This window comes from Leuciscus leuciscus (genome assembly GCF_965113295.1).
Source record: "Leuciscus leuciscus genome assembly, chromosome: 18".
NCBI classification, from domain to species: domain Eukaryota; kingdom Metazoa; phylum Chordata; class Actinopteri; order Cypriniformes; family Leuciscidae; genus Leuciscus; species Leuciscus leuciscus.
The window spans coordinates 16,066,778-16,092,661 of NC_138742.1; the positions used below are offsets into that span (position 1 = coordinate 16,066,778).

Genomic DNA, 25,884 nt, shown 5'->3' on the forward strand with positions numbered 1-25,884 from the left:
TCCTTTTTGCAACTGTATAAAAACACATACAGTGGCTTTCAGTGGAAACATTGCTGGCTTCTTCTTTTCAGTAAGCTCTCAGAGCCTGAAGTTCATTTCTCAGAGGTAGCTAGCTCCAACTCAAAGAGAGGTTATCAAATATGCAATCTCTGATATAACTCATTCTATTTGGCAACAGTTTGAACTCTCTAAATCCCACACTGGAATGGCTTCAACAATCATCAACCAAGCCAATGACATCTCCCCCTTTTTTAGGAGATGCTACAATTTGAGCTAGTTTCTCAATAGTGGCATTCAGAATTTTAAATAAAAATAGACTAAGACGGCTCTCTGGTAGAAAGAGCCCACTGTTTGAATGGGTGTGATGTACATGAGTAATTTTACGTCATATGCCTGAAGTAGTAAGGAAGTAATATTTTGGAGAATGTTTACTACAAAAACAGACTAAATAGATGTACTTTTACTCCGCTATTTATACGCATTTATAAGATAAAAAAAAAAAAAAAAGAATCCAACAATGATCTTTAAAACTATCAAAGTCCATATTTAACTGGTCATTATGATCTAAATCATTATCTAAAAATGAATATTAATTAATATATAAACTAATTAAAATAAATATATAATGTGAGTGAATAATATACAAATTTATTAGATAATATACACTTAGTTTTACAGAGCTAATAACAAGCTAAAGTTAAAATTTTAATTATAAATGGACACTGCAACTATGGTCATTTGTTTATCTATTGTGAAGGGTCATTTCATTATGGGTTGTTTTAGCACTGTGCTTGAATTTATTTTAAAGGATGTACCATGTCTATTAATGAGCTACAGTAACGTCTTCAGCTAGTCAGCTTGAGATCCTTTCCATCTAAACTGGTTCTAAGCCTAGTAGTGTCACACGTGTAGGACAAAGCTCATGGAGACGAGGAATACGTAGAAATAACGTTTAATAACCAAACTCTCAGGGGAAACACCAAACACTCATGCTTACATTGACAATAACGGACCAAGACTGAAGGAGAACACAAGGTATAAATACACAGGGACTAACAAGATAACTAATGAGGTGATTGACAATACACCTAATTGATAGACATGACTAATTAGAAATATCATGGAACACTAGCTCACAGGACTGAACCAAAAACACAATGAAGGGGGGAACAGATCATACATGTAACAGTACGCCCCTCCAAAAAAGGCGCGTCCTCACGTCGTACATAGTCCAACTGAGGAGGGAGGGGGTTCTGGAGGAGGGCGTGGAGCTGACAAAAAACCATGGAGGAGTGGATGGTGGGAGAAGCCAGTGGGGAGCAAGGAGCCGGAGGAGCCAGATGACACGCCAGAGACCAGCCAGGACGAGGCCCCAGGGCGGAGTCGAAGGCGGGAGGTGCCATGGTGTAGATGACATGCTGGAAGGCGACACCCTGGGGACGTACGACGGACATGATGCCACAGATGGAGACCCTGGTGAAGCTGAATAGCTGATGAGCCCACGCGAGACCGCTTATCCTGGAGACTGAGGTTGAGCTGTGGCAACGAGCGTCCGAGGTGGAGCCGGAATACCAGAGCACAGAGGCTGAGCTGCTGGGACCAAGGACAAAGGCGGAGCCGGGGGAAAGGCGGAGTCAGACGGAGCCGAAGGAGCAAGCAGGTCGACAGCTGACCAAGGCGAAGCCAGAGGGACGAGGGAGTCTGGAGAAGCCGTATGGCCGATGGCTTCCGGTGGAGCCGAGGGAGGGAGGAGCCAAGGCGGAGCCGAAGTGTCGACAGATGATGTTGCCAGCTCACGCGCCTGGTCAGACTCTGTTTGTGGTCCGGGTTCTGTGGCGATGACACTCCATCCTTATCCTCGGTACAGGCTTGTCTATCGCGGCAGGCTGGTCTCCAGAGTTTGCAGTGGGCACGTGCAACTTCTCCCATCACGTCACTCGCTAGTGGGGCTGGTGGTGATGTCATCCTCAGCAGGGCCGATGGTGAATTGTTGTTTACCAGCACCCACTCCACGAATGCGGCGAAATCCTCCTTCAGACCGCCTGCTGGAATGCGTGCCTTGGACCGCTCTCTCAGGCTGGTGTGATAAAATACACAGAGCGAACGGTCTGGGTAGTGTGTCTGGCATGCAAGCTGGATAAAGTCACAAGTGTGTTCTTCCAGCGGGCGGTCTCCCTGCTCCAGGCAGAGAAGCTGGACGGTGGGTAGAGCCATAGGGGGAAAAAACTGAAAAATAAACTGAAGGAAAAAACACAGCCAAAAAAAAAAGAATCACTGTTAGGCCCATTATTCTGTCACATTGCGTGTAGGACAAAGCTCATGGAGACGAGGAATACGTAGAAATAACATTTAATAACCAAACTCTCAGGAGAAACACCAAACACTCACGCTTACATTGACAATAACGGACCAAGACCTTAGGAGAACACAAGGTATAAATACACAGGGACTAACAAGATAACTAATGAGGTGATTGACAATGCACAAGTGATAGACATGACTAATTAGAACAATCATGGAACACTAGGTCACAGGACTGAACCAAAAACACAATGAAGGGGGGAAACACAGATCATACATGTAGTAGTGAATCTTTTATGAGCAGTATGATAACCATTTTCATCCGCACAGAGCCAAAGCACAACCAAAACAATGTTCTTCCACAAAATGCATGAAGTTTTGTTTTTAACCGCTAGAGGAAAAAAAGTTACATAGTGTACATTTAAACATCTGATGTATCCTAAAGACCTTCAAGAAAGTCAATACACAAAAAAATTGCTTGCATTGCACTGTTTGTTCATGAAATTTTATCTATCAACTTCAAAAGCTAAGAAAAAAATATACTTTTTACTTTGAAACGTTAAAACTTTCATTCAAGTATGTTTTTGTTGACCTACTTTGAATTTTAATTGATAACATTTTGATACAGTATACCAAAAATGTAACTTACACTTCCCCAGAATACCAAACTAAATATTAAGCAACTATATAAATGTGAAATATAAATATTCATATACACATAATTGTTATTTTATGACCAACTAACCACCAACAATACTGAAAAGCTGACAATGTTTTCACTTAGATGAAACACAAGGCTTTATAAATCCCAGTAACCACAACTATGAATTGAATCTCCTTGAGCCCTTCCCTAAACTTCAAATGACTGTGGTCGAGATAGAGACAAGTTGTAGAGGTGAGCTGTCTGAAATGGAATTTGTTTAGGTTTGGCACCAAGACCTGGATCACTTATCTGTTAAACTAACATGCTGCATCTCTTCACAGAAAGACTTGCCTCGCGTTAAGCTGTAACAAAGTAACCCCTTGTTTTTCTTATACATACTAGAATGAGAGGAGCTCATAATTTAGCTTGGACATAATTTTTTTTTCTCTCCCTCTTTTTTCATGACAGGAGACAAAATAAACAACTTAACTCGCACACAAGCCTCGCGCATGTTGGATGTCTTGAGTGTTATTGTTGTGAATTAGGAGCCTGAAGACAGAGCAGATTTGTATAGATACTGTTCCAGCAAAAGGCAATCCCTCAGATCTTCCCCAAACACAGGGAGAAGACGTGATTTGTTTCTTTTCCATTGTCTTTTATGGAATGCTTTATAAACACAGACTGTGTCATTACTGTATGTCAAAGCAGCACAGAGCTGGCTAGCAGTGCCAGAAAATGATCTGCAGGATTCTAATATTACCAAAAAAGAATAAACTCTTAGGTCATGAAGTCCCCTTAATTCTGTTGATTCAACGTGGTTCTATTAAGAATCTATATCTACTTTGGCGGGTTCATTAAGTTGTTTAATTTCCTGTGCCAAATAGCACAGGATAAGCCACAGATGCTAGCACAGAAGCTAACTTAAAGCTTGAGGGGACCAACCTCACCAACAGAACAGAGTTACGATCATTTTCCACAGGATTTGCAAGGTGGACAAGTCAACACCTTCACCTTCACCTTCACTTCAAAGTATACAAAGAACTTCCATTAACACTTCGAATGATCAGAGTCGGATCCGATGCTGCATGGGGAGGATCCATAATTCTGTCAAGACAAGGATTAACTTGCCTGAAGTTGCTGCTTGGAAATGTCGTAGAAGTTTGTGGAGACACATCTATATCCGCGTAATCTAATTTTATCAAGTTCCCTCATGTTCTCTTCTCCAAAAAGTATAAACCATTCTCTGACTGTCAGAAAACAATGATTCTGTCACTCTAGACATACAAGACCAGTACTGCTAAAGGTCTCTGAAAGGTTTTTTTTTTTTTTTTGGATACAAAGGGAACATTTTCACAGAGACTTATAGGCTGATATGGAATGTGCAGTGGTTTGCTCAGCGCGATAAACTTTCCAATATTTCAGGGCGCTGTGTACACAGTCGATTTGGTTGACAGCGGTAGCATGGCTTGTATGAAAAGCCCTATATGCTGAAGTATTTCAGATCATGACAGATCATGGCAAGCTGTTATTATCTCAGCATACCACTGAGGTGGATTTTTCTCTGATGAGTTTGTTTTGGGGTTGTTAAAACAGCAGAGCTTTGTGGAGCAAAGCTGCCAAATGCTCCATTAGAGACCAAAAAAAAAAAAAAGTAATTCAAAGAGTTTCGATGAGTCTGAAAGCTGAGAAAATAATGTCTTATGAGTAAACCCACTAAGCAGACACAAAGTCACCCCTTTTCATATAAATAGATCAACAGTATACTACTGCATAAAATATTTTGTTAATTTTTTTAAAAGTCCACCTAAAAATGAAAATTGTGTCATTTACTTACCCTCAAGTCGTTCCAAACTTTCCTTTCTTCTGTTGAAAAAACAAAATAATTCATTTTAAAGAATCTTTCTGCTTTTATCCATACCATGAAATTCATTGGGGTCCATAACAAGTCATTGTTCTATGGATTCCATTGTATGGAAAAGAAAAAGAAAAAAAAACATAAATTTTTTTAAATATTCTTTTGTGTTCTGCACACAAAAAAAAGTCATACAGGTTTGGAATGACATGAGGTTGAATAAATGATGATTTCATTTTTGGATAAAATATCCCTTTGAGGTGAAAATAGGTGTTCACTAACCATGCAGCCACAAATTTCTAAGTGTCTTATAGGTATCTGCTAACTCTTCTGTAAGTGCAAGCAGAAACCTGTCATTATAAAATAATTTCTTTATGTAGCGTGTCAAACTTCTGTTTAATTGCAAATGGTTTTTTGCCAATCTGCAATGTAAAAAATGTTTTAGTTTTTTTTGGTTTACCAGAACAAAGCACCAGGGCAATTCGATTCAATCTGTATAGTGCAAAAAAAGTAAAACTTATTATTAGTGTTAAGAGTTAGCAAAAATGGAATATCAAAATATCAAACTTCCAAGCTACCTATTAAACAGACTTATTTTTAGATTTAAACTGTTTTCAAATAATTAGCTTGATTAACAATGCAACATTTCTCCACAAGTCTTAGTGCTCACTATTCATTTAACATACAGAGGGGAAAAAATAAGAAAATGGGTTTATTTTCAGAGAGAAACGTCAGAGACTATTTTTATGGCAGCGCGCCATAGCAAACATAAACACGGCCATAAAAATCTGCCTTGAGGCCACAATCAACAATTATGCAGCAGTGTTTGATTGTGAAAAACCTTGTAACCTCATCTAGGTTGTATATCCATTTCATTACACAGTTTGAAGGTATGAAAAGACACAAAATGTTTTTACTTGACATTAACTCTGTGACAAGTATATAGTCCAGACATTAAAAACTGGGTCTGTTCTAACAAAGCCATGAGGTTTAGTGACATTTTATGAAGAAAAATAATAATAATAATTTCTTTGTACCTCAGGTCCAGATTTGACCACACATTACAGTAACACATAGATAATTATGTAGTTAAATATACCATACCATTACGTCTTTACGTGTAAAAGTGTAAAAGTTTGTAGAAGTCATCAGCCCCAAAATCAAATGTCAATATTTGAAATGAAAATACTATTTGACAACTAAAAAGTCAACTAACCTACATTAACAAAAGTCAGATGCTCTTCAAGATTTAAACTATTGTCAACACTACAAAGAAATAACACTTGTTGACACTTGTTGACATTGCAAAATAAATTCAGCATGCAATACAAACACATCAGAAATAGTTGGCAAAAACAGTACACAGGTGCTTTACACTGAGAAAGAGTGACTGAGGGCTTTCCCGAAATCATTGTTGTTTCTAGAAGGGTGTATCATGTCTGTGCGTTCATCCATGCATGGGTGGATGATTTTACCTATCCCATGCCTTTAGGGAAGGATCCCCCTTACCGTATCGAAAGATACACAGATATGCATGCATTCTTCATCTCACGCACCCAATATTTCCCAACTCACCCACCATTACCACGAATAACACTTTTCAGTAGTTACTCATCATGAACACGGTATGTGTGTGAGGGAATAAAATGCGATGATGGTATGTTCCCAAACACAGCTTTATGGGTCGGTACACAGATTTATGGGTTTGATTATATGGACGCATTCACACCACACCTCAGATTCTTACCTGCAATTACAGTTTCTTTTGGTACCAAGTCATTACTGCTTTGGAACTCAGAACATAGTGATACGAAAGAGAAATGATTATTTGGCTGGATATCAAGCAGCAGAAAGCTTCAAAGGCCATCACTTAACAGGTAACAGACCCGGCAACACTGTATATTTCATTACCGAGGCCTCATTATTCTGTAATTCCTTCCCTGTGGACAAGGTCTGATAACTAATACACTCCAAATGGTCGACAGATAGAGTTTTTCTTTCGCATGTATGTTGAATATTTGTTTGGCAGTTACCATAAAGCTTCTTTCATCACATTCTTACGTGAGCAGTGAAACAGGCAGTTAACCGCTTTGTTATTACTCAGGGGGGAACGCTGGAAATGTGCCCATTATAGACCCACAGGTCATTAAACAGTGACATCAAAGACGCCTGATTCCAATTTACTCTCTATCTTCACTTGCACCAAGCACAACAACATTCATGCGTCAGAATACACTCGTAACTTCACAAAACCAACATGTAAGCGAAGTAATGAGGCTTTGTGTTGTTTTAATAACTCTTGCTGTTCCATGCCATCGTAGCAGAGTAAACATTGTTTAGATATTTATATGTAAATCAAGTGTGCATTCCTGGCTAGTGAAGACATGTGAGGGGAGAGAGAGCCACAAGTCTTATTATGAGATCTACTGGGGAATTATCCTACCCTCCTCTCGCCATAAAAAAGTCAAAGAGAGTCTGATTGCAGCCTCACACCTGCTTTGTGTGCAAATTATAACGTTGAGCTAGTTTGCGCTAGTGCTCATTTCCCTTATTATCTGTGGTAGGTCAAATGGACAGCTGAGAAATGCTTCAGATAGACATCTACATCAATGTACCTTAATGCTGCACTCTCCGGGATGGCAAAGAACTCCTGTGGTTTTGAGATTGCGAAAGCTCACGAGTAATTTTGAACTCAAAAGACATAAAACAGGATAATTGTAAGATTACATATCACGTACATAGCTATTTAATACATATTATTTAAATGTCAGCTAACAAAAAACTGTTTGAGATGTTCATACGAAGTGTTACTGGCAAAGTTGTGTCTATAAGAGTGTAAAAAAAATGGTGTACCTCAGTTCCCTGTACTCAGGTTTCCTAATGTGAATGTCCCAATGGCCTAAAAAGCCCATTGTTCAAGTAAATATCAGACCTATATTGCAATATTTCTATTCTCTGTCATTTTCAATATTAAACAACTTCTTATTTATAAAGCCAACTCACTCTCACTATTCACTGTTCACTCTTTTGCAGGGCTGGGTATCGATTCCTCATTAGATCTGATTAAGATTCTCAAGCTCGCAATTAGATTAATGTATGTAAATGAGAAATGGTGCAGGAAACACTGGTACAAGGAACATTTTAATTTGGTACATTATAAAAACATACATTTAAATTTTTTTACAACATGGCCCAAACAATGCAGTGAAGTGAGTAATTCAATGGAATGCTGCGATCTACAGGACGTGAAGCACAGATTAATAGATCAATGCTGGGATTTTAAGAATGATCACAATTAATTATAAAACAAAACACAATATTTCTATCCTTGTAGACCTACTCTTTTGGTGAGATTACCAGTAAGCCTGGCATATGGTAGTAGGAGAATAACCACATGGATCCAACAAATCCCACCTATACCTGTAAAGATGATCTCCATCTCCATGAATGTCACCCTGCATTGGACCCCAGCCCGACTGACGCTTTTTGGCAGTGACAAATCTGGCAAAACACTGGGTTTTAGAGTGATTATGTCATTACTCTTTGATTGTATGGGACAAGATGAAAAGAATGTAAGCAAGGGGAGGGAGAGTGACTAATCCTTCTCGAGGTGTCCTCTTTCAGGACCCTTTCTGTGAGGCTTTGTGAGGGACTTATGCGGCCTGCTGCCCCAGTTTTTTCAGGGGGCCGCACCGCCCCTATCGGATGTCCCAGACACAGCGGAGTCAGCCTGGCCTGTGAATGACAGAATCAATGGGCTGGGAAAGAGCTCTGCCAAGGGTCTTTAAATATCTCCCCACCTAACCTTCCCAGGAATTACATCATGGCAGCCTGCCTGTGCTGGGCCACGAAGGGAGGAAGAAGAAGATGATGATGAGGAGGAGGTAGCGAAGGAGACACGCTGAAGGTACAGCATCAAGAGGTTGACTCGAGGTCAACAGAACTCTTTTAGGGGACTTCACTTTAAATAATTACTTATGTAATGCACTTCAAATAATCATTTGAAATTGAACTCTTTTGTAACATTATAAATGTCTATACTGACACATTTGATCAAATGTCTTGAAAAAAGTCTTGAACAGTATACATACACACACACACACACTCCTACATTCACATTGTAAGACGCATCCAGACTGTCACAACATACTTCAGCGATGTGAAAAAACTCAATAAGACAATAACCCTTGTCAACAAACTCACTGAAGCACAGTAGTTATGGTGAGCGGTTGAGAGTGGTTGGCACAGGGGTAGCGTAGAGTTATTTGAGAATGCCAACTCTTTGGGTGGGCTGAGACAGGAGCTAATTTTCCAATGGAAACCCTGATATCTAAACAATACAGGAGCAATAAACAAATACAGGGTTGGAATAGAAATACATTGACCTTGGTGGAGCCAGAAAATGTCAACGCACTTATGCACAATAATTCAGCTAAAGACAGCACGATATGATATTTTCCAAGGTTTATGCACATGAATGGTAATGAGACCCTGCTTATCGGTATCATCATCCGTACTGGATGTACTACTGACACCACAAGTCTCAAATAACAAAGCGAGCCCTCCTTCACGTTCTGGTGGCGGGCTCTGGTGGAGAACCCCTACCAAGAGGACTAATCGATGCTCTCATCAGACCTTCTGAATGTGCATTCTTCACATAACTCAAGCCTCAATCATCCATTTCACACATTAGAGCCTGTTCTCAGGCTCCTAAATGGCACACACCTGCAATACCGCTCTATTTATCACACTGAATCTCACTCCGTAGCGCTGTCAAGGACTCTAGCTCTCTATACATGTTTGAGTCTGTGCCAAGCTAATCAGATTGTAGCATCTCCATCAAGGGCTTTGGGTGAGCTCGCTGTAAGCTTGTTCAAATAGTTTGCAAAGCAGTCAGAGACTTCTGCCTAGGCGCATTTACAAAGTATGATGAGAGACAATTGTGACTGCCAAAAGCATCGGCTTTGCTTTCTGATGAGTGTGCTGACATATTTAACAGAGCATATTAATACACATCATTCTGAGGTATTTTCTCTGCCTAGCTGTTACAGCGTAATTTTGACACAATGTGAGGAATGATTGGTTGCTAAAATGCATCAGAAGTTTTTATCCAAATAACTAAAAGTGCATTTAAGGTATATATTTTATCACACTGTGAACTTCCAGGGACTTGTGTTGAGCTACAGGAAAACTTAGTGTGCATTAGCCTACCAACTATAAATAAATAATATATAATACACAATTACATACATATAAACACTTCTGTTCAACAGTTTGGGGTTGGTAAGATTTTCTCTTATGCACACCAAGGCTGCATTTATTTGATCAAAAATACAGTAAAAACTGAATTTAAAATAACAGTTTTTGATATTTTATATCTTTTAAAATGTAATTTATTTCTGTGATATCAAAGCTGAATATTCAGCATCATTACTCCAATCTTCAGTGTCACATGATCCTTCAAAAATCATTCTAATATGCTGAAGAAACATTTCTTATTATTATCAATAATGAAAACAGTTGAACTGCTTAATGTTCTTTGGAAACTGTGATAATTTTTGGTTACACTTCATTTTACAGTGTCCCTGTTACACATTTTACATGTAGCTACTATAATAATAACAGTCAATTATGCATACATGCAACTAGCCCTAAACCAAACCTTAACCCAACCCTAATTATATAGTACATGTAGTTAATTACTATTTCTTAGAACTTAATTGTATAATTACACTTTAACAAGGACACATTAAAATAAAGTGTAAACCTAAGATTTTTTGATGAATAGAAAGCTCAAAAGAACAGCATTTATTTGAAATAGAAATCTTTTGTAACATTATAAATGTCAATTTAATGCTAATCTTTTTTTTTACACAATCACATTTTTACTGTCTCTTTTTGGAAATTAATTTATTGATGCAAAAGTATATGCTTTCTATAATTTTTCATGTGACTATACTATAGCACCCAGTTAGGGTTAGGTTCTCAATAAAATAGAGCCCCAAGACAGTTAAAACACTAGTAACAGTGGCGTCAGCTGTCTGTGTGTTTTTACAGCCTTCAAACTGACTGATTACTGAGATATCAGATGTTTGTTAGTAAAATGAAGACACATAAAACAAGCCAATTACACACACACACAAAATCAAAAACACAAAGTAAATAGCCATATGACATACCCTGTCAGAAATATTTGTGCAAAAATTTTACCTTTGGCTTATACACTGTTGACTGCATATTAGTACTTTAAGACACTAATATGTACCCGTAAGGTAATAATAAGCACCTTTAAGGGGTAGATAAGGTACAAATGTGCACTTTTGAGGATGCCATCTCAGTAAAAAGCTGTTCAGGGGCCTAAAGGACATTTTTGGATAATTTTTGATATTTGTTTCTGACATTGATTAAACAACTGTTACAACAATACAGTAACAAGAAGTTCCATGTGCAGAGCTAGAAAATGAACAGAGCTTAAATATATGAGAAAAGCAAAGAAAGCATCATATGATATCTACCTTCGTGCTGCCATCCAGCTCCTCGCTGTTGGAAAGAGTGGTGTTGAATGCTTCGGTATGCTGCGGAGCGAGCTCCTTCGGCTTCTTACGCACCTTCCTGCCCTCGGCCCACCCTAGAAGGATGCACTGGCTCCAGAGCACTGCCGTCACCACAGCTAGCAGCCAGCAACGCATCTTCAGCACACCAGCCAGGAGACCGTGGTTGGGTCAGAAAGCAGACTCTCACAGTCTCTCTCTTTGCGGGAAGTTCTCGACTTTGAGAAATACAAAAAAAAAAACAGCAAGACGTCCCACACGCTTGACCTCACTGGAAGAAAAATACTGTAATAGGCAGGCGAAGCGATTAAGGGACTTGTGTCCACTCCACCTGATACCTCAGCCTAGTCTTGATCTTCTCAACAGCCAGCAGTATGAGGCAGGGGCTCAAGCTCCTTTGGCAAAAACAAAGCAAAGCTTACTCGACTATGAAATGTGTCAAGTGTGGAGTAGTCCTGGGAAATGACAGGTCGTCGCTGAGCTGACAGCAAATAAACCCATTAGTGAGATTTTTCACGCTTCCTGCCCCGTGGGGGGTACCAGAGGGCAACTGAAGAAGGTCCCAAGGTAGGGAGGGGGGAGTGGATGGAGATTACTCAGATTCCCTCTCACTTTCTCTTTGGTTCTTTACCTCCGTCCCACTCCTACTGGGATGTGGAGTCTCTGCGGTGATGCAGCGGAGCCGATTCTCTGGTAAGCAGTGCTGAGCTCTTGCCCCATCAGTCTTCACATGTGGTTCCTTCTTGAAGCCTAGGTGGGAAAAAAAGGTCCTGAGGGAATTGGAAGTTGGAAATGCTCCAGTTTTCGTAGCCTTTGGCCTTCTATTGCCTTTTTTTTTCTTGCAGGGAAAAATCTGTCCCCCTCTGAGGAACTTCAAAGAAGTGAAGCACTTGATGGGACAATCACACCCAAATGCATCAGCCCAGTTCTGCAGGGTGATAAAAAAAACAAAAAACACACGTGCGCTCACCTTAAAGTGCAAGATCTGCGTGGACTTTGTGGTAGGTCTTGCTCACAGTTGTATTTTCACCCTCTCCAGATCTTATGCTGTTGCTCCTGCACTCTCTCACTCTGCTTACAGGAGGGCTCGCAGCAGAGTTTATCACAGCCCCCTCTCTGTCTCTCGCTCTTTCTCTCTCTCTCTTTCTGATTCCCTTGCTTCTCTTTTCCTCATCAGTGAAACTGGCAACCTCAGTGGACTCAGCCCTGTTTTATCTCACTAATGAAATACTCAAGTCTTGAGGGAAAGCTCTTTGGCAGGCAGACTCTAGGGAATGCGTGTTCATGTGTGTAGGTGTAAATCTGTGTGTGTGTGTGTGTGTGTGTGTGTGTGTGTAGTGTCCTACTTTGCAGTAGCTCTGTACATGTGACATTTAGTCTCAGAGAATTCAAACAAGTTGGAAAGAACGCTTTAAGGCACTAGAATGTTGTTTGACCAGCTGACTAGTTATTTGTGTGTTTTAAAGAAGAGCTGAACATATATATGAATTTACATGGAGTCAGCAAATAGCTTGAAATATGTCCATCTGCATGTATAGTCATTGAGATGAAAGTATCAGAAGCATGTTTAACAGTACAAACAATATTTCCCATTATATGAAAAAAAACTGGCAAAACATGGCATTAAAGGTGAGTCTAATTTTAGTGATCATCAATATAACCACATACTGTCATTCATCCATCCATTAATTTACTTACTGTTTCACATTAGCACAAAATATATAGGCTAATCATATTTTATTATTATAATATATCACACTTAAAATGGTTACATTATGTAAATTTTTAACTTTGTGGTTAAAAATACAGTACTTTCTCTCAGCACTGCAACCTACTGGGAGATGTCCTACAACTCTTTATGCTCTTCCCCCCTCTGGTGGTTGGAAATAAAGAAATAAAGAAAATGAAATGCATCTTACCAAAACTATTAGTCCTGGTCCAGTTTACAGTATGCAGCAGCATCCAAAACTGTACGAGTTGATATGCAGTGGGAATTAGATGACAGAAAGTTGCCTACAATTCATCTTCTAGATGTTGTAGAGACCCTCTCAATTTCCTTGTCTTACAGATGGTATAAAGCCTGAAAAGGTAAAAAGACTGTTACAATCAAAAGGTTATTCTCTTAATAATCAAGGGGTATCAGCAAGGAAGAAAATATACATTGTCCACTTAACACTAAATACCATCTTTCTCTGGGCAAATGTAGAACACTGGTACAGGTATACTTCTCCAGATTAATTTATCGTGGACCTTAAAGCCACACTAAGTAGAAATTGTGTTTTTGTCAAACAGCGACCCCTAGAGTCGCTGTGGAATACTTGCACTGTCGTAAATATATTATATTATAACGTTTTTACATGATTGCAGCTAAATCACAAGTAAATAGTCTATAGTCTAGGCCTACTGTATAATTTAATTTGTGTTGTTTTTATTGGAATGTAAACATTACAAAATGCCAGATAACATCAATTAAGTTAAATGTATGTCGCATTATTTCATAACATTGGCCGTCATAATGTCATTAGACATGATTATTGCAATTTATCATAATAGTTTGCAAATTGTGCTCGTTTACACTATTTACAACCTCTACGTTAGGCTTATGATAATTATGTGAGATGTTGAAAGCTGTTCTCATGATAATCGCAGGAATCAACATCAACAGCGTCGTCTGATATCCCAGGACTACGATAAATACACCTCACAACACCTGCGTTCAGCTGGCAAACTAATTCGTGAGGCATAGCTATCTGATTTATCAAAACGATTCCATTTACACCTGGTCACATAAATGTATTTTTGCGAAACGGATTTAAATTCGATCTTCAATTCTCGCGCTATATGCAGATTTAATGGAGTGCACGTCACCGAAAGCAACAGATATGAGCTGCATTTTATAGATCATCAGCTAAAATTTCAAAATCAAAGACCGCAATAAGAGAGAGCAGTAACAGCCCTGGTAAGATCATTTCGTTTCTTTACTTTTAATGATGAAGATTGTGTGATAAGCGTCTGCGACTTACTTTCAAAGTGAATTATTGAATAATTCTCAATATCCACTTTGATTTGCGATAGTTTGCACGTTGGCTTGATGCAGTTGCTCATCTGCGGTGATGCGTGTTCCAGCGCGCTCACAAGTTTTTTTTTGTTTTTTTTTTAGCATTTTTGGGAGGAGTACAATTTACATATGTGGTTTCAAAAACCATATGCATTTACACTTGACCAGTTTCGTCTGGAATGCGTCTCAGATCTCCTCCTGAAGTGGTTTGAGGGATCGGATTCAAATCCGTCTCAAATGCGTTTCGGAGGACATTTAAACATGGACTTTTCACGATCGGATAGCTATCCGATCTGATAAAATGCATGAAGTGGCCAGGTGTAAACAGCCCCCATGACAAAAACATACGCACGAAAACCGAAAACAAACGCTGGTTGGCCTCTCACGTCCAAATTTGACGAAGTGGTGGGGGAAGTGACGTATGCCGTAAAGCAGTCGAATTTTGTAGTTCTTTTTGTGCTCTGGTTACTACCCGAACCCCGAAGTTACATAGTGCCTGTCGGTACAGGATCCGTTCCACCTGCACGATCCGTTTCACGCATGCGTAGTAGACGCAGTAGAAAACGCACATGCGCAAATGATAATTCTGTTTTGCGACGATTTACGACACTGCACGATCTGTTCCATGCATATTATTTTAAAAAAAGAAATGCATATTATGTTCCTTATTGTCTTCTGTAAACAACATTGACGTTGGGCTGTTTAATCCGGCCCGTCGAGTATTTAAAAAATCGTCTTAAGATCGCATTCATTTTGCCTTTTTCTTGCAATACTTTTTGCTATACAGTATTGCGTTGCATATATTTGACAATCGGAATACCAGATATTTCATGCCATAGCTAACAAATGTAAAAAAGGAAAAATGACATAAAAGCAGCTCATCATTCATTCGGCGCTGTTGTGGCTGCGGTGTGTGTGTGTCACGTAACAAGCAATGACGCGTCACCATGGAAACCAAACAGACAGCGACTTAAGCGCATAGACTTGTTGTACGTTAATGTTTTTTCCTTTTTTGGAAACTCACTGAGAAAAAATTTTTTTGGTAACCGCTTGCACACCTGTTTAGTTTTTCCTTTGATTTTCCTGCTATTTAGTTTCTTTGCTCCTCTGGATTTGTAGATGTATGACTGATTCCATTTACCGACCTTTATCGCCCGGCTTTCGCTCCACTGTCTGCCATGTACAGAACCCGGTTTTGTTCATTAAATGTTCTGATCTGCCTTTGCTTTTTATGTTTTATTTTATTATACTTTAAATAAATTTGTATATTCGTTTATTTCGTTTTTTTCCACAAATGTATGACTTTTGGAAGTGCAAATTGATTGCCATATGCAGTTTTAATAAAGTTGAATTAACGTAGCCGCTTCTGTCATTTTTACTCTTCTAAGTGTACACTTGCAGGTGTTTTGTTTCTAATTTACTTTAATAAGGATACACAATATTTAAAAAGTATAGGCTATAATTATCTAACATCTGACTAATTAAAAATTAACCTCAAAACATAACATGCTAAATGGGGGATAACGTTACACAAATATGCCGCAAGTTGTGCCATCCATCGCATGCGTGGTTCCGATAGTGTAGGAAAACCGTGACGTTTTCTACTACGTAATTACGCGCACGCGTGAAACGGATCGTGCAGGTGGAACGGATCGTGTACCGACAGTGCCTAGTCTCAGCCTCAGACGTCACGCCCACGGAACGTTGGCTAAACGTCTGATGCATATGGTACACTTAACTGGAAACACTTCAGGAATGTCGAAGTCGTCATCTGATTGGTTGAATTTTATCGGATTTCCGGGGGGCACGAGTGTCGCGTTTATTTTCGGTCCGCCGGGAAACAAATGTCATGACGCCAAAACCCCTCGTGGAAGAAGAAAGCCGTTGTTTTTACAACTGAGACAATGAGCGCTTACCACGATCAACTAAACGCTGTATTTTCAAAAGTATGTGAAGTTCGCGGCTCCATTGATGCAGTAAACTTGCACAAGGTTCTTGAATGAATAATTTATTAGATGCACGCCGGTCTGTTATTGTAGGGACATCAACATTATATTGTCACGCCCCTAAATATGACGCGGTACAAAACAAACTGTGATTGGTTGTGTTACATGTCAGTCAAACGTCCTCTTGGGCGGTCCTTGGCCAAGAAATGCTGCGATAGAGTCCAGACCTTCTGCCGTCAGTCTGAAGGTCTGGCTATGCGAGACTACATAGTGCCAGTAAAAGCGATATTACAGACCCTGTCAGGCTATGGCAGACGTGTCATTCAACCTATTGTAAGTCGATGTACCATCACAAGGATCTTGAAAATATATTATGAAGGTTTAAAAGTTACATAGTGTTGCTTTAATACACAGATAGACCAAGGAATTGCATATAATAATTCTCAATATCCTGTAATGCCTGTATACGATTTTGGCCCTCTATATTATGTACCAGTATGGTCCTTCTGGTAAAGATGCCCGATTAAGGAAGTCTTGCTTGATAAGAAGCTTTGTGAGGACATCAACACACCTGCATCTGATAGTTAAAAACAATGGATCTCCAAGCTAATGTGAGTCTGACATAACATTCATCAAAATAAAAAAATAAAAATAAAAAAATGATATAAAAGATAAACATTCGCATTACTTTAAATTGCATACGCATTCATCAGCTGGTACAGTAGATGGCGATATATGCGTTATCCCTGTCACCTCATGTTACAGAAGAAGAAGATGCACGATTGCTGACAACGTAGCAATGTTTCTTTCCTGAACGCCTATCTGGTATCAGTCTGTGTGAAGTCTTGCGGTTGTCAGTTTGTCCTACGTCTGTTTGTGTGTGTTATCGGAGTCCAGAGAAGGGAGGACGTCACTTTCAGGGCCATAAACCGCTCCAGTGACCAGCGTTTGGTCTCGAGTGGCGACGTGTACAGGAACTGCGCGATGAGCTGCACATAAACAGTCCGCTCACGGTGCTTCAAATACATTAGGCCATTGGCTACTATTCATTCGTCTGACATTTGATTTCCGGAAAGGACCTTTCAAACAGACGACTAGGTAGGTTCTTATGTATTTCCATTCACAAGTGGCTTCTTTATTCGTTGAGCAGGTGTAAACATAATGTGCTGATTCAAATTGAATAACTGATAAAACGGTAACTTAACCGACATAACTAACTGGTTAAATAATGAATTAATTGTTATAACGTTACTTCTGCCAATTTATCACGGCCTTGATTAGTAAAGCATTTGTATTTGATCTCATATTGAAAAATAAACATCTGGTTTTAGCTGGTCTAAGCTGGTTTTCCAGTCTTTTCATAGAAAGTGCGCATAATCCCTCTAAAACCAAAAAAACAGCTTAGTCTGATGTTAGATATGTTCATTATTTCACCAGTAAACTGCACTCTCAATGAATATGTTGAAATGTTCTTATGCTTCTTATTTTTTTCTTAGGGTTTCAACAGCTGTTTTTCTGACATTTATCAGTAAAACCATGTTTAACCGGAGAAGATCTCAGCTTAGCCACCTGGCAGTATTTGTGATGCTGGCTTTGAATGTTCAGGCCAGGCCAGCGAATATATCAGCATTAAAAGACAAACACCCCAACACCAGTAAGGAGGACAACGAGATCCTTCCACCGGACCATCTGAACGGTGTGAAGATGGAGATGGACGGTCACCTCAATAAAGACTTTCATCAGGAGGTGTTTCTGGGGAAGGAGATGGAGGAGTTTGAGGAGGACTCAGAGCCCAGGAGGAACAGGAAGAAACTCATTGAAATCTTCACCAAGTAGGTGTACAGCTGTGGAAACAGTGAGATTTTCCCATGATGTGCTTGGGTGTCATTCTAAAGATATTTGTTGCTTAACCCAATGAACAGTGAGCAATTGTCGTATGTCATCCTGAACAATATAGTTAAAGATTTTCCGTATTGTGTTTATGACATAAATCCGAGTGAAATGGAGAGTGAAAATTATCGACAAAGAAAAAACTGCGTTAGGCAGGGTTTTGGTTATGTCTGTCGGTTGTTGATTGGATGTAGGCAGAAAGGGGCATATATGATGAGCAAGTAAAATGATTGGAGTAAAGTTTTTAAATGAAACATGCATGGATGAATCTTTCACAATAAGATCAACAAGATGTATTTAAAAAGTTCATGTCAAAGTCCTGCACGGGTCCTGTTTAGTTAACCCACACCTGGCCCGCACCCACAGTACTGAACAGAACACCTGACCCGTTATTTGACATCAGCACTAATTTAATTCTGTACCCGACCCGTTTGACATAAAGACCACGACCCGAACCGCACCCACATTAAATCTATTACATCAGGTAGACAAAAATGATTTATTTTCTCATAACACATGCAATCAAACCAACATTAGGTGTTCTGAGTTGGTGCATTTTAAGAAAAATAGACACACAGCCCAACATGGTATAAATTAACAGAAAAAAAGAAATGAAACATGCATCCATCGTGTAACTGTAAAATATACAAAACTTTTTCCTACATCATGAACAATCTGCCCATAGAGGCTATTTTGTTGTGCATTTTTAATTATGCACATTTGTTCAAATCCCACCATAGGCTATACAGACACTTAGGTCTCTATAAATTAAATGAACATAAAGCCAAAGATGAGCCTTTACTGTCATATAATATCTGTGATATTTTAGCGGATTTACTCTGCATTTAAATATGTCTGTCTCTCCTGAAACTCTTCAGTGTATTCTGTATGTGGCCGTTGATCCTCTTAGCAGCATGAAAGATACAACTTTTATTCAAGTTGTCAATAGATTATATACAGAGAGCAAAAGTGATAACAAAAATATATTTTGCACTACTTTTTAATTGTCTAATTGTACCTATTGCTGCATCATCAAACCTTTACTCTGTTTCTAGGGTGGATTTTAATAAAGACAGGAGCGTCAGTGCTAAAGAAATGCAGCGCTGGATCATGGAGAAGACAGAAGAACATTTTCAGGAAGCCGTCAGAGAAAACAAGCTCAGTTTTCATGCTGTGGACCCTGATCAGGATGGTAGGTGTATATTGTTATTTAGACCTGTGCCATATTGAAATGATATGTTAAGCATGTATATAGTTTTTGATTTCCGGAATGATGTTTTGATATCACATATCATCTGCTCTTTACTGTTTTGGTGATGTGAAAGATACATTTTACCTGAATCTGCTCAATTTGTGCTCTCTCAGGACATGTAACGTGGGATGAATACCGTGTGAAGTTTTTAGCCAGCAAAGGTTTCAATGAGAAAGAAGTGGCTGAGAAGATCAAAAAGAATGAAGAACTGAAATTGGATGAAGAAAGTAAGTTGTAATGTAGAAGGTGTATTTGTCTAGTATGGTGTAGTACTCTTAGTTAAGCCATTTCTAATGATATAAATAAAACATGACCTCACCACAGCTCAGGAGGTTTTGGAGAGCTTGAAGGATCGCTGGTTCCAGGCCGATAACCCTCCAGCTGACCAGCTGCTGAATGAAGAGGAGTTCCTCTCGTTCCTGCACCCAGAGCACAGCAAAGGCATGCTCAGATACATGGTCAAGGAGATCGTCCGAGATCTTGGTAAGCAAAAATTCATACCCAAGAAATGCAAACACATTTCTTGTGGTTTTTATTAGAGCTGCTTTATAGCGAATTCAAATTGAATCGAATTTGTTTAATAATTTATGAATTTTGCAACATCGAGACCAGTGTTGGCGGAACGCATTACAAGTAATGCGAGAATTGTTACGCGAGTATCAGATTACTTTTAAGTAATGAGTAAAGTAATGCATTACTTTTAAATTCACAACACAATATTTACTTTTTAAAATAAATAATGCAAGTAATCCTGTGTTTTGCCATGTATTGACTGACAGCTCTCCTGTCCCCTTGTTGAGAGAAATCGGTAGCAAGTTGTATAGCGTTGTGTGTTCTTTGTAAACATGATGGTTATTGTAGTTCTAGTGAGAACATTTACTTATCTTACTTATCTTATCGTATAAAGCTCTATATAAATTAAGGGGACTTGACTTAAGTGTACTCTATATGTTTTAAATTCCTAAACAGATCAAGATGGAGATGGAAAGTTGACTCTTGCTGAATTTATCTCCCTCCCCATGGGAACTGTGGAGAATCAGCAGGCCCAAGATATCGATGACGACTGGGTTCGTGAAAGGAAGAAGGAGTTTGAAGACGTCATTGATGCTAACCATGATACGATTGTCACCATGGAAGAGTTGGAGGTTGGTTAACGGATAATAGCACTTTTTTTAGCGACTAATTTTAATGCATATTTGTCTCTTGCTGATATTCTCTCTGTCCCACAGGAGTACATGGACCCTATGAATGAGTACAATGCTCTGAATGAAGCCAAGCAGATGATTGCTGTGGCGGATGAGAACCAAAACCACAACCTGGAACTGGAGGAGATCCTTAAATACAGCGAGTACTTCACCGGCAGCAAACTCATGGACTATGCCCGTAACGTACATGAGGAGTTCTAAGACAGTCTCCTCAAGTCTTAATGAATAAGAATAGCATGTGTATATATCCCTAGAGTGTCGCAAGGATGATGTTGGTCCTTGCTTGCTTCCCAGATTGGGATCATCAAGTGCTTTTGGGAATGTGTTTGTAACTGTACAAACCTGCAAGCCACACAACCTTCTCTAATGTTGTAATGTGCAGGTATGACACATTAAGAGGACTCTGCCTTCATAATGTCATGTGATTTCCATATGAGCCCCATAAAGTCCTATATAATTGATGTTAGACACTTTGTCACTTTCATTAAGTTTTTGAGTGTTGATAATTAAGTGAAATGTCTGTATATGAGGAATTGGTGAGGGGAAAGAGCGTTTTAAATTTCCATTGATTAAAAAAATAGATTTAATGTAAATAATGTAGCTAATTGGAGTGCCATAATATATAAATGTATTCATGTTTTGGGTGGGTTGCTTTTAGCAGGGTTTGAGCTTCCTGAGCTAAAATGTGATATTTCCAAAGATGACGAGCCAGCAAAATGATTTGGGCGGTCATTTTGTGAAAACTGTAATAGCACTTCTATTTGAAATCATTAAATGCAAAGCAGTCAAAAAGTCTTATAAAGAAATAATATTAAAAGGATAGTTCACCCAAAATGGAAATTTTGTCAAATTGTTCCAAACCTGTATGAGTTTCTTTCTTCCTTTGAACACAAAATAAGATATTTTGAAGAATGTTGGTAACCCAACATAAAGAAACTCATAGAGGTTTGGAACAACTTGAGGGGTGAGTAAGTGACAATTTTTGTGAACTATCCCTTTAATTGAGACTGCATAGGATAATGAATCTGTAAATATGTGACCCATTTGCATTTTTAAGAACCCTGTTATTCACAGTTTGTTGAAGTCATAAATGTATATAGCCTGAATATTATTTTATTACTTTAAATAATTTAATTTACCCTGTTACCTTAGCAATCTCTTTCAATTAAATATAGTCAGTATAATAGAGCAGCTTATTCCCTGTTGACATTAATATTTCTCCATTGCACCTGTCTGAGAGTTGATGCAAAGTGATTCAAGTTAAACATAAAATAAATGCTTTGAGAGGAATTTGATTATTATAAACTATAATTTACCCTTTTTAAATTGTTATTAAAAATGGAAGGACCATTACATATGTATTTTCTCGATTTGACAATAAAGTTTTATCAAAATACACATTTGCCTTAAAAAAAAAAGGCTAATGTGTCCTACTGACTACCTGTGTATAAATTTGAGCTCAGTTCTGGTGGCAATCCTTTTTGAGCATGTTTTGGTAATAGTATTTTTTTTTATATATCAACTCCCATTATGTGTTTTTCTGGATATTAAAATATAGCTGCTAATGTGTTAATCATCTTTGTACAGAACATTGACTGATCATATATTACATTGATAGTGTTGAAGTTCAATTGACTTGCTTAAAGTAAAAAAGGGAGAGTGCTGAATGTCATGAAGCTTTTAAATGCATTATATTGAAATATATTTTCATGTTATTCTGTATTTATGCTACAGTTTTCATAACTAATGCATGGAATTACATAACCTTTCAAATTACTTAAAGGTTACTGTGAACACTGGTAACACTTGAAATATTTGTTATAGATTAGAGAGGTCAAATTTGGGCTGATATTTTATTATAAAATGCAGTACAGTAATTGAAGGTCACTGTATATAAGTATTATTTTAGACATATTAAACTTTAATTGGTTACCTTGTATCTTTATTCTTGTATCTTTTTCTCAACTTCTTTCAAAAACATAATTTTTTTACCATAACATTTTATTTAGACATTCCAATTATTTATTGATACATATGGTGATTTTTAACTGTTTTGCTCATGTCAAAATCACACTCCAGGGGCCTGTTTCAGAAAGGAGGTTCAACCAACTCTGAGTTAAAACTCAGTTAAAACTTGAACTCTTGAGTTGACTTACCCTGAGATGGGAAACTGAGTTTTCGGTTACAGAACAGCTGAATTGAGTTAGTTCACCTACTCTGAGTTGACCTACTCTGAGTTTAGCGTGTGCACCACAACTATAAAAAGGCATTATCAATGGAGTGCAGATATTATGATTCACCATGGCAACAGCTTCATATTTCTCACCAGTATGAACATTATTACTGTAATTTTACAGTATTAGAACATTAATACTGTAATTTAATTAAAGGGATTACTCTTAATTATTCTGTAATTTAAAGTAAAATCTGATGTAACTGCATTAGACTATAGAACAATTCTGTATATTTAACATACATTTTTAAAAGGTATATTTTTAATGTAACCTTCTCCCTCTACACACTTTGGTCAATTCAAGAATAATTCATTCAATTGTATATTGTTTATTTGAAAGCATTAAAAGTGTAGTTTCTTGTCTCTCCTTGTATTGTTCAAGTGGTTGAGGTTGATATGGGATTTAGTAATAAGTAGACCAATACTTTCTAAAGATAGTCATTATTACATTAATCTAATTACACTGTTGAAGATGTCATTTGTAGAATAACTATTTTAGAGTAACTTACCCAACTGTTATAATATCAGAGGTGAAACTGGAAGAACAGTATGTTATTAAACCTAATTTTAATTTTCATGTAGGTGCAATCCTGCAGGTATTAAAAGAACATGGCAGCAGCTGAAAATTAAATATAAAAACATAATTCAATTAGGTAAGGCTTGAGCATATCATAGGTGTAGGCTACCTGACGACTTTACATTTGACATATTAAATAACTAAATAGCATCCAGTGTCTAGCAGTGCAGCAGCATTTTTGGCTGAGGGAATTCCTGGAGGGACTTCAGAGCCAGTCACTCCCGAAGATCCAAGGGCCTTCATAAAATGTAAGAGGTTTACATGTGTTATTTTTTATATAGGCTATTTTTGATATTTCCATTTATTTTACTTTGGGTTGGGTTTTTTGTTGGTCCCAAAAGATTCTGATGGTAATATCTGTCTTTTGGAGCCTCCTGTCCCAACAGAAGCTGTAAGTAGCCTATCAATGCACCAGAAATTATGAAAAATAGTGTTATAAAGTGCACTCAATCAAATGCTCATCTTCACAGGACGATGGGGATAAAGAGTTTCTGCTGCCACAGAGAGGCCTACAGAGGTAAAGTTAATATTATGTGCCTACACATCAAACAAGCTACACATTCAGATTTTTCACATTTTTATGTGGATAATCTAAGTTTAAATCTAAGGATAAACAGGTATTCTTATCTCTCCCTCCCTCAGAGTGTGGAAGAACAGCAGGAGGACGGTCCATCAACTTCTGTTGCACACATGAACACAGTTCAGTGATTTCCAGTAAATGCCTCAGTTTAATTCTGTAGAATTTGTTCAGAACTACATTATGTAACTCTAATCTACTACTGTATTTTCAGTTGCCAGTTGAGGAGTTATATAGACTTCATCTTATTAAAAAAATTTTGAAAAAAAACTGCAGTAAAAATAGCAATATTTTATTTATTAATAAAAGATTAATTTTATTAATAAAAATGTACTGAAAGAATGAATGAGGTGTTTAAACACCACTTCCTCTTTAAAAAAGGGGAGGAGACCAATAGAAACTCTGGGTTTACTGAAGAAAACCGGCTCCCGACCAGGTTAGGTTCACAGAGTAAGTTACCATGGTAACTGACTCTGAGTATAAGTTACCTCTCTTTCAGAAACGGGCTTGACTTACTCTGCTTTCTCAGGTTTAACATACCTCCCATTCTGAAACAGAAAACTCAGAGTTTCCCTCATTTCAGGGTTAACATACTCAGAGTTTTCACTTAACCTCCTTTCTGAAACAGGCCCCTGGGAATTCCACTCGATTTACAGTCAGTGAAATTAATTTTATTGTGAAATTTTTAATTTTTAATTTGTAAGTACAATGAAATGTAAACTAGCAAAAACATATTTGAGTGAAAGTTAATGACATTTACTTTCACTCAAATATGTTTTTGCTAGTTTTAATTCAATACAATCCTTATAAGAATATTCTACATCACTCATATGTTCTCACTGACTAATTTGACAATGACTATTTTCTTAGTTTGAGGTGTGACATCTTGTGACATTTTTGTTTGGTTCAGTTCCTGTTGGGGAAGAAGCAAAGCAGATCACATCCTGTTCAAAACGAGATGGTCAACATTTTTAGAGTTGGTTAAATTGTCAGTTAATAAATTAACTACTGTATACTTGAATGAATGTTCTATACTTTTTTTAAATTTCATCTCTGAACTTCTCTGACTTACACTGTACACTTACACTGGCTACTGTGAATACCAATGGCTCTTATGAAAAATTGCTTAGGTTATTTGAATAAAATTGTTTAATCGATTAAATATAAATATTGAAAAGAATCTTCACAACAAATAGTCTATTATTTTTTTCACTTCCTGGAGTTTCTAGTTTAACCACAAGGAGGCAGAAAAGTGTCAAAATTCATAGAACGTTGGTATGAGCATCACGTGTGCATACAAACTCTACGACCCTAATAAATATTATTACATGTTCTTTACACTTATCTACCGCAAAATCTGATTTACCTCCAGCTACTATTTGTTGTTATCTAAAAATCCATGCACAGCAGCAACGATTTTTGCAAGCATTACACATGCATTTCATTTCCACACTTAATGCATCTAATGAGCATCATGAACATCCAGCTGGCAATCTTTAAATTATTAAAATTAGTGTTTTTTCTCTGTCCAATAAATAAAACTGTCCCAAATGATGAAGTTTTAGCAGAGCCCTACTATAGGGTGTGGCATTGTGTAAAGAGCAGACAGACGGGTTTCAAGTACGGTGGTGGTAGAGAGCCTTTTTTTTTTTTTTCACTGCTAGTCTGTTATGTAAGGAGGGAGAGTCTTCCCACCTCCCCTCTCTATTTTTGTTTTTCTCAATGAGCCAGGCTCTCCCTGACGCAGGCCCCTGCGCCTGTCCACTAGGCCCCTTTCCTGGAAACAGAGCCTGGCAGGG

At 38.0% G+C, this 25,884-nt stretch overlaps 2 protein-coding genes across 2 annotated transcripts in view; one reads left to right on the forward strand and one right to left on the reverse strand.

Moving 5' to 3' along the window:
• Positions 1-17,179, reverse strand: part of c1qtnf12 (C1q and TNF related 12) — a 30,734-nt gene extending 13,555 nt beyond the window's left edge. Inside the window, exons 1-5 of the mRNA XM_082144683.1 lie at positions 17,054-17,179; positions 13,267-13,427; positions 11,312-12,275; positions 1,220-2,193; positions 1,014-1,018 (exon numbers count right to left, since the gene is read on the reverse strand). Of these exons, the coding sequence (XP_082000809.1) occupies positions 1,014-1,018; positions 1,220-2,193; positions 11,312-11,485 (1,153 nt within the window). The 5' untranslated portion in view covers positions 11,486-12,275; positions 13,267-13,427; positions 17,054-17,179. The remainder of the gene's footprint in view (positions 1-1,013; positions 1,019-1,219; positions 2,194-11,311; positions 12,276-13,266; positions 13,428-17,053) is intronic.
• Positions 17,180-17,887: 708 nt separating this feature from the next.
• On the forward strand, positions 17,888-22,635 carry sdf4 (stromal cell derived factor 4; the record flags this gene model as incomplete). The annotated part of the gene is made up of 6 exons (XM_082144558.1): positions 17,888-18,183; positions 19,297-19,433; positions 19,607-19,720; positions 19,818-19,976; positions 20,463-20,638; positions 20,723-22,635. 6 exons carry the CDS (start codon positions 17,888-17,890, stop codon positions 20,897-20,899), a joined length of 1,059 nt encoding a protein of 352 aa, XP_082000684.1. The 3' UTR covers positions 20,900-22,635.
• Positions 22,636-25,884: the final 3,249 nt, after the last annotated feature.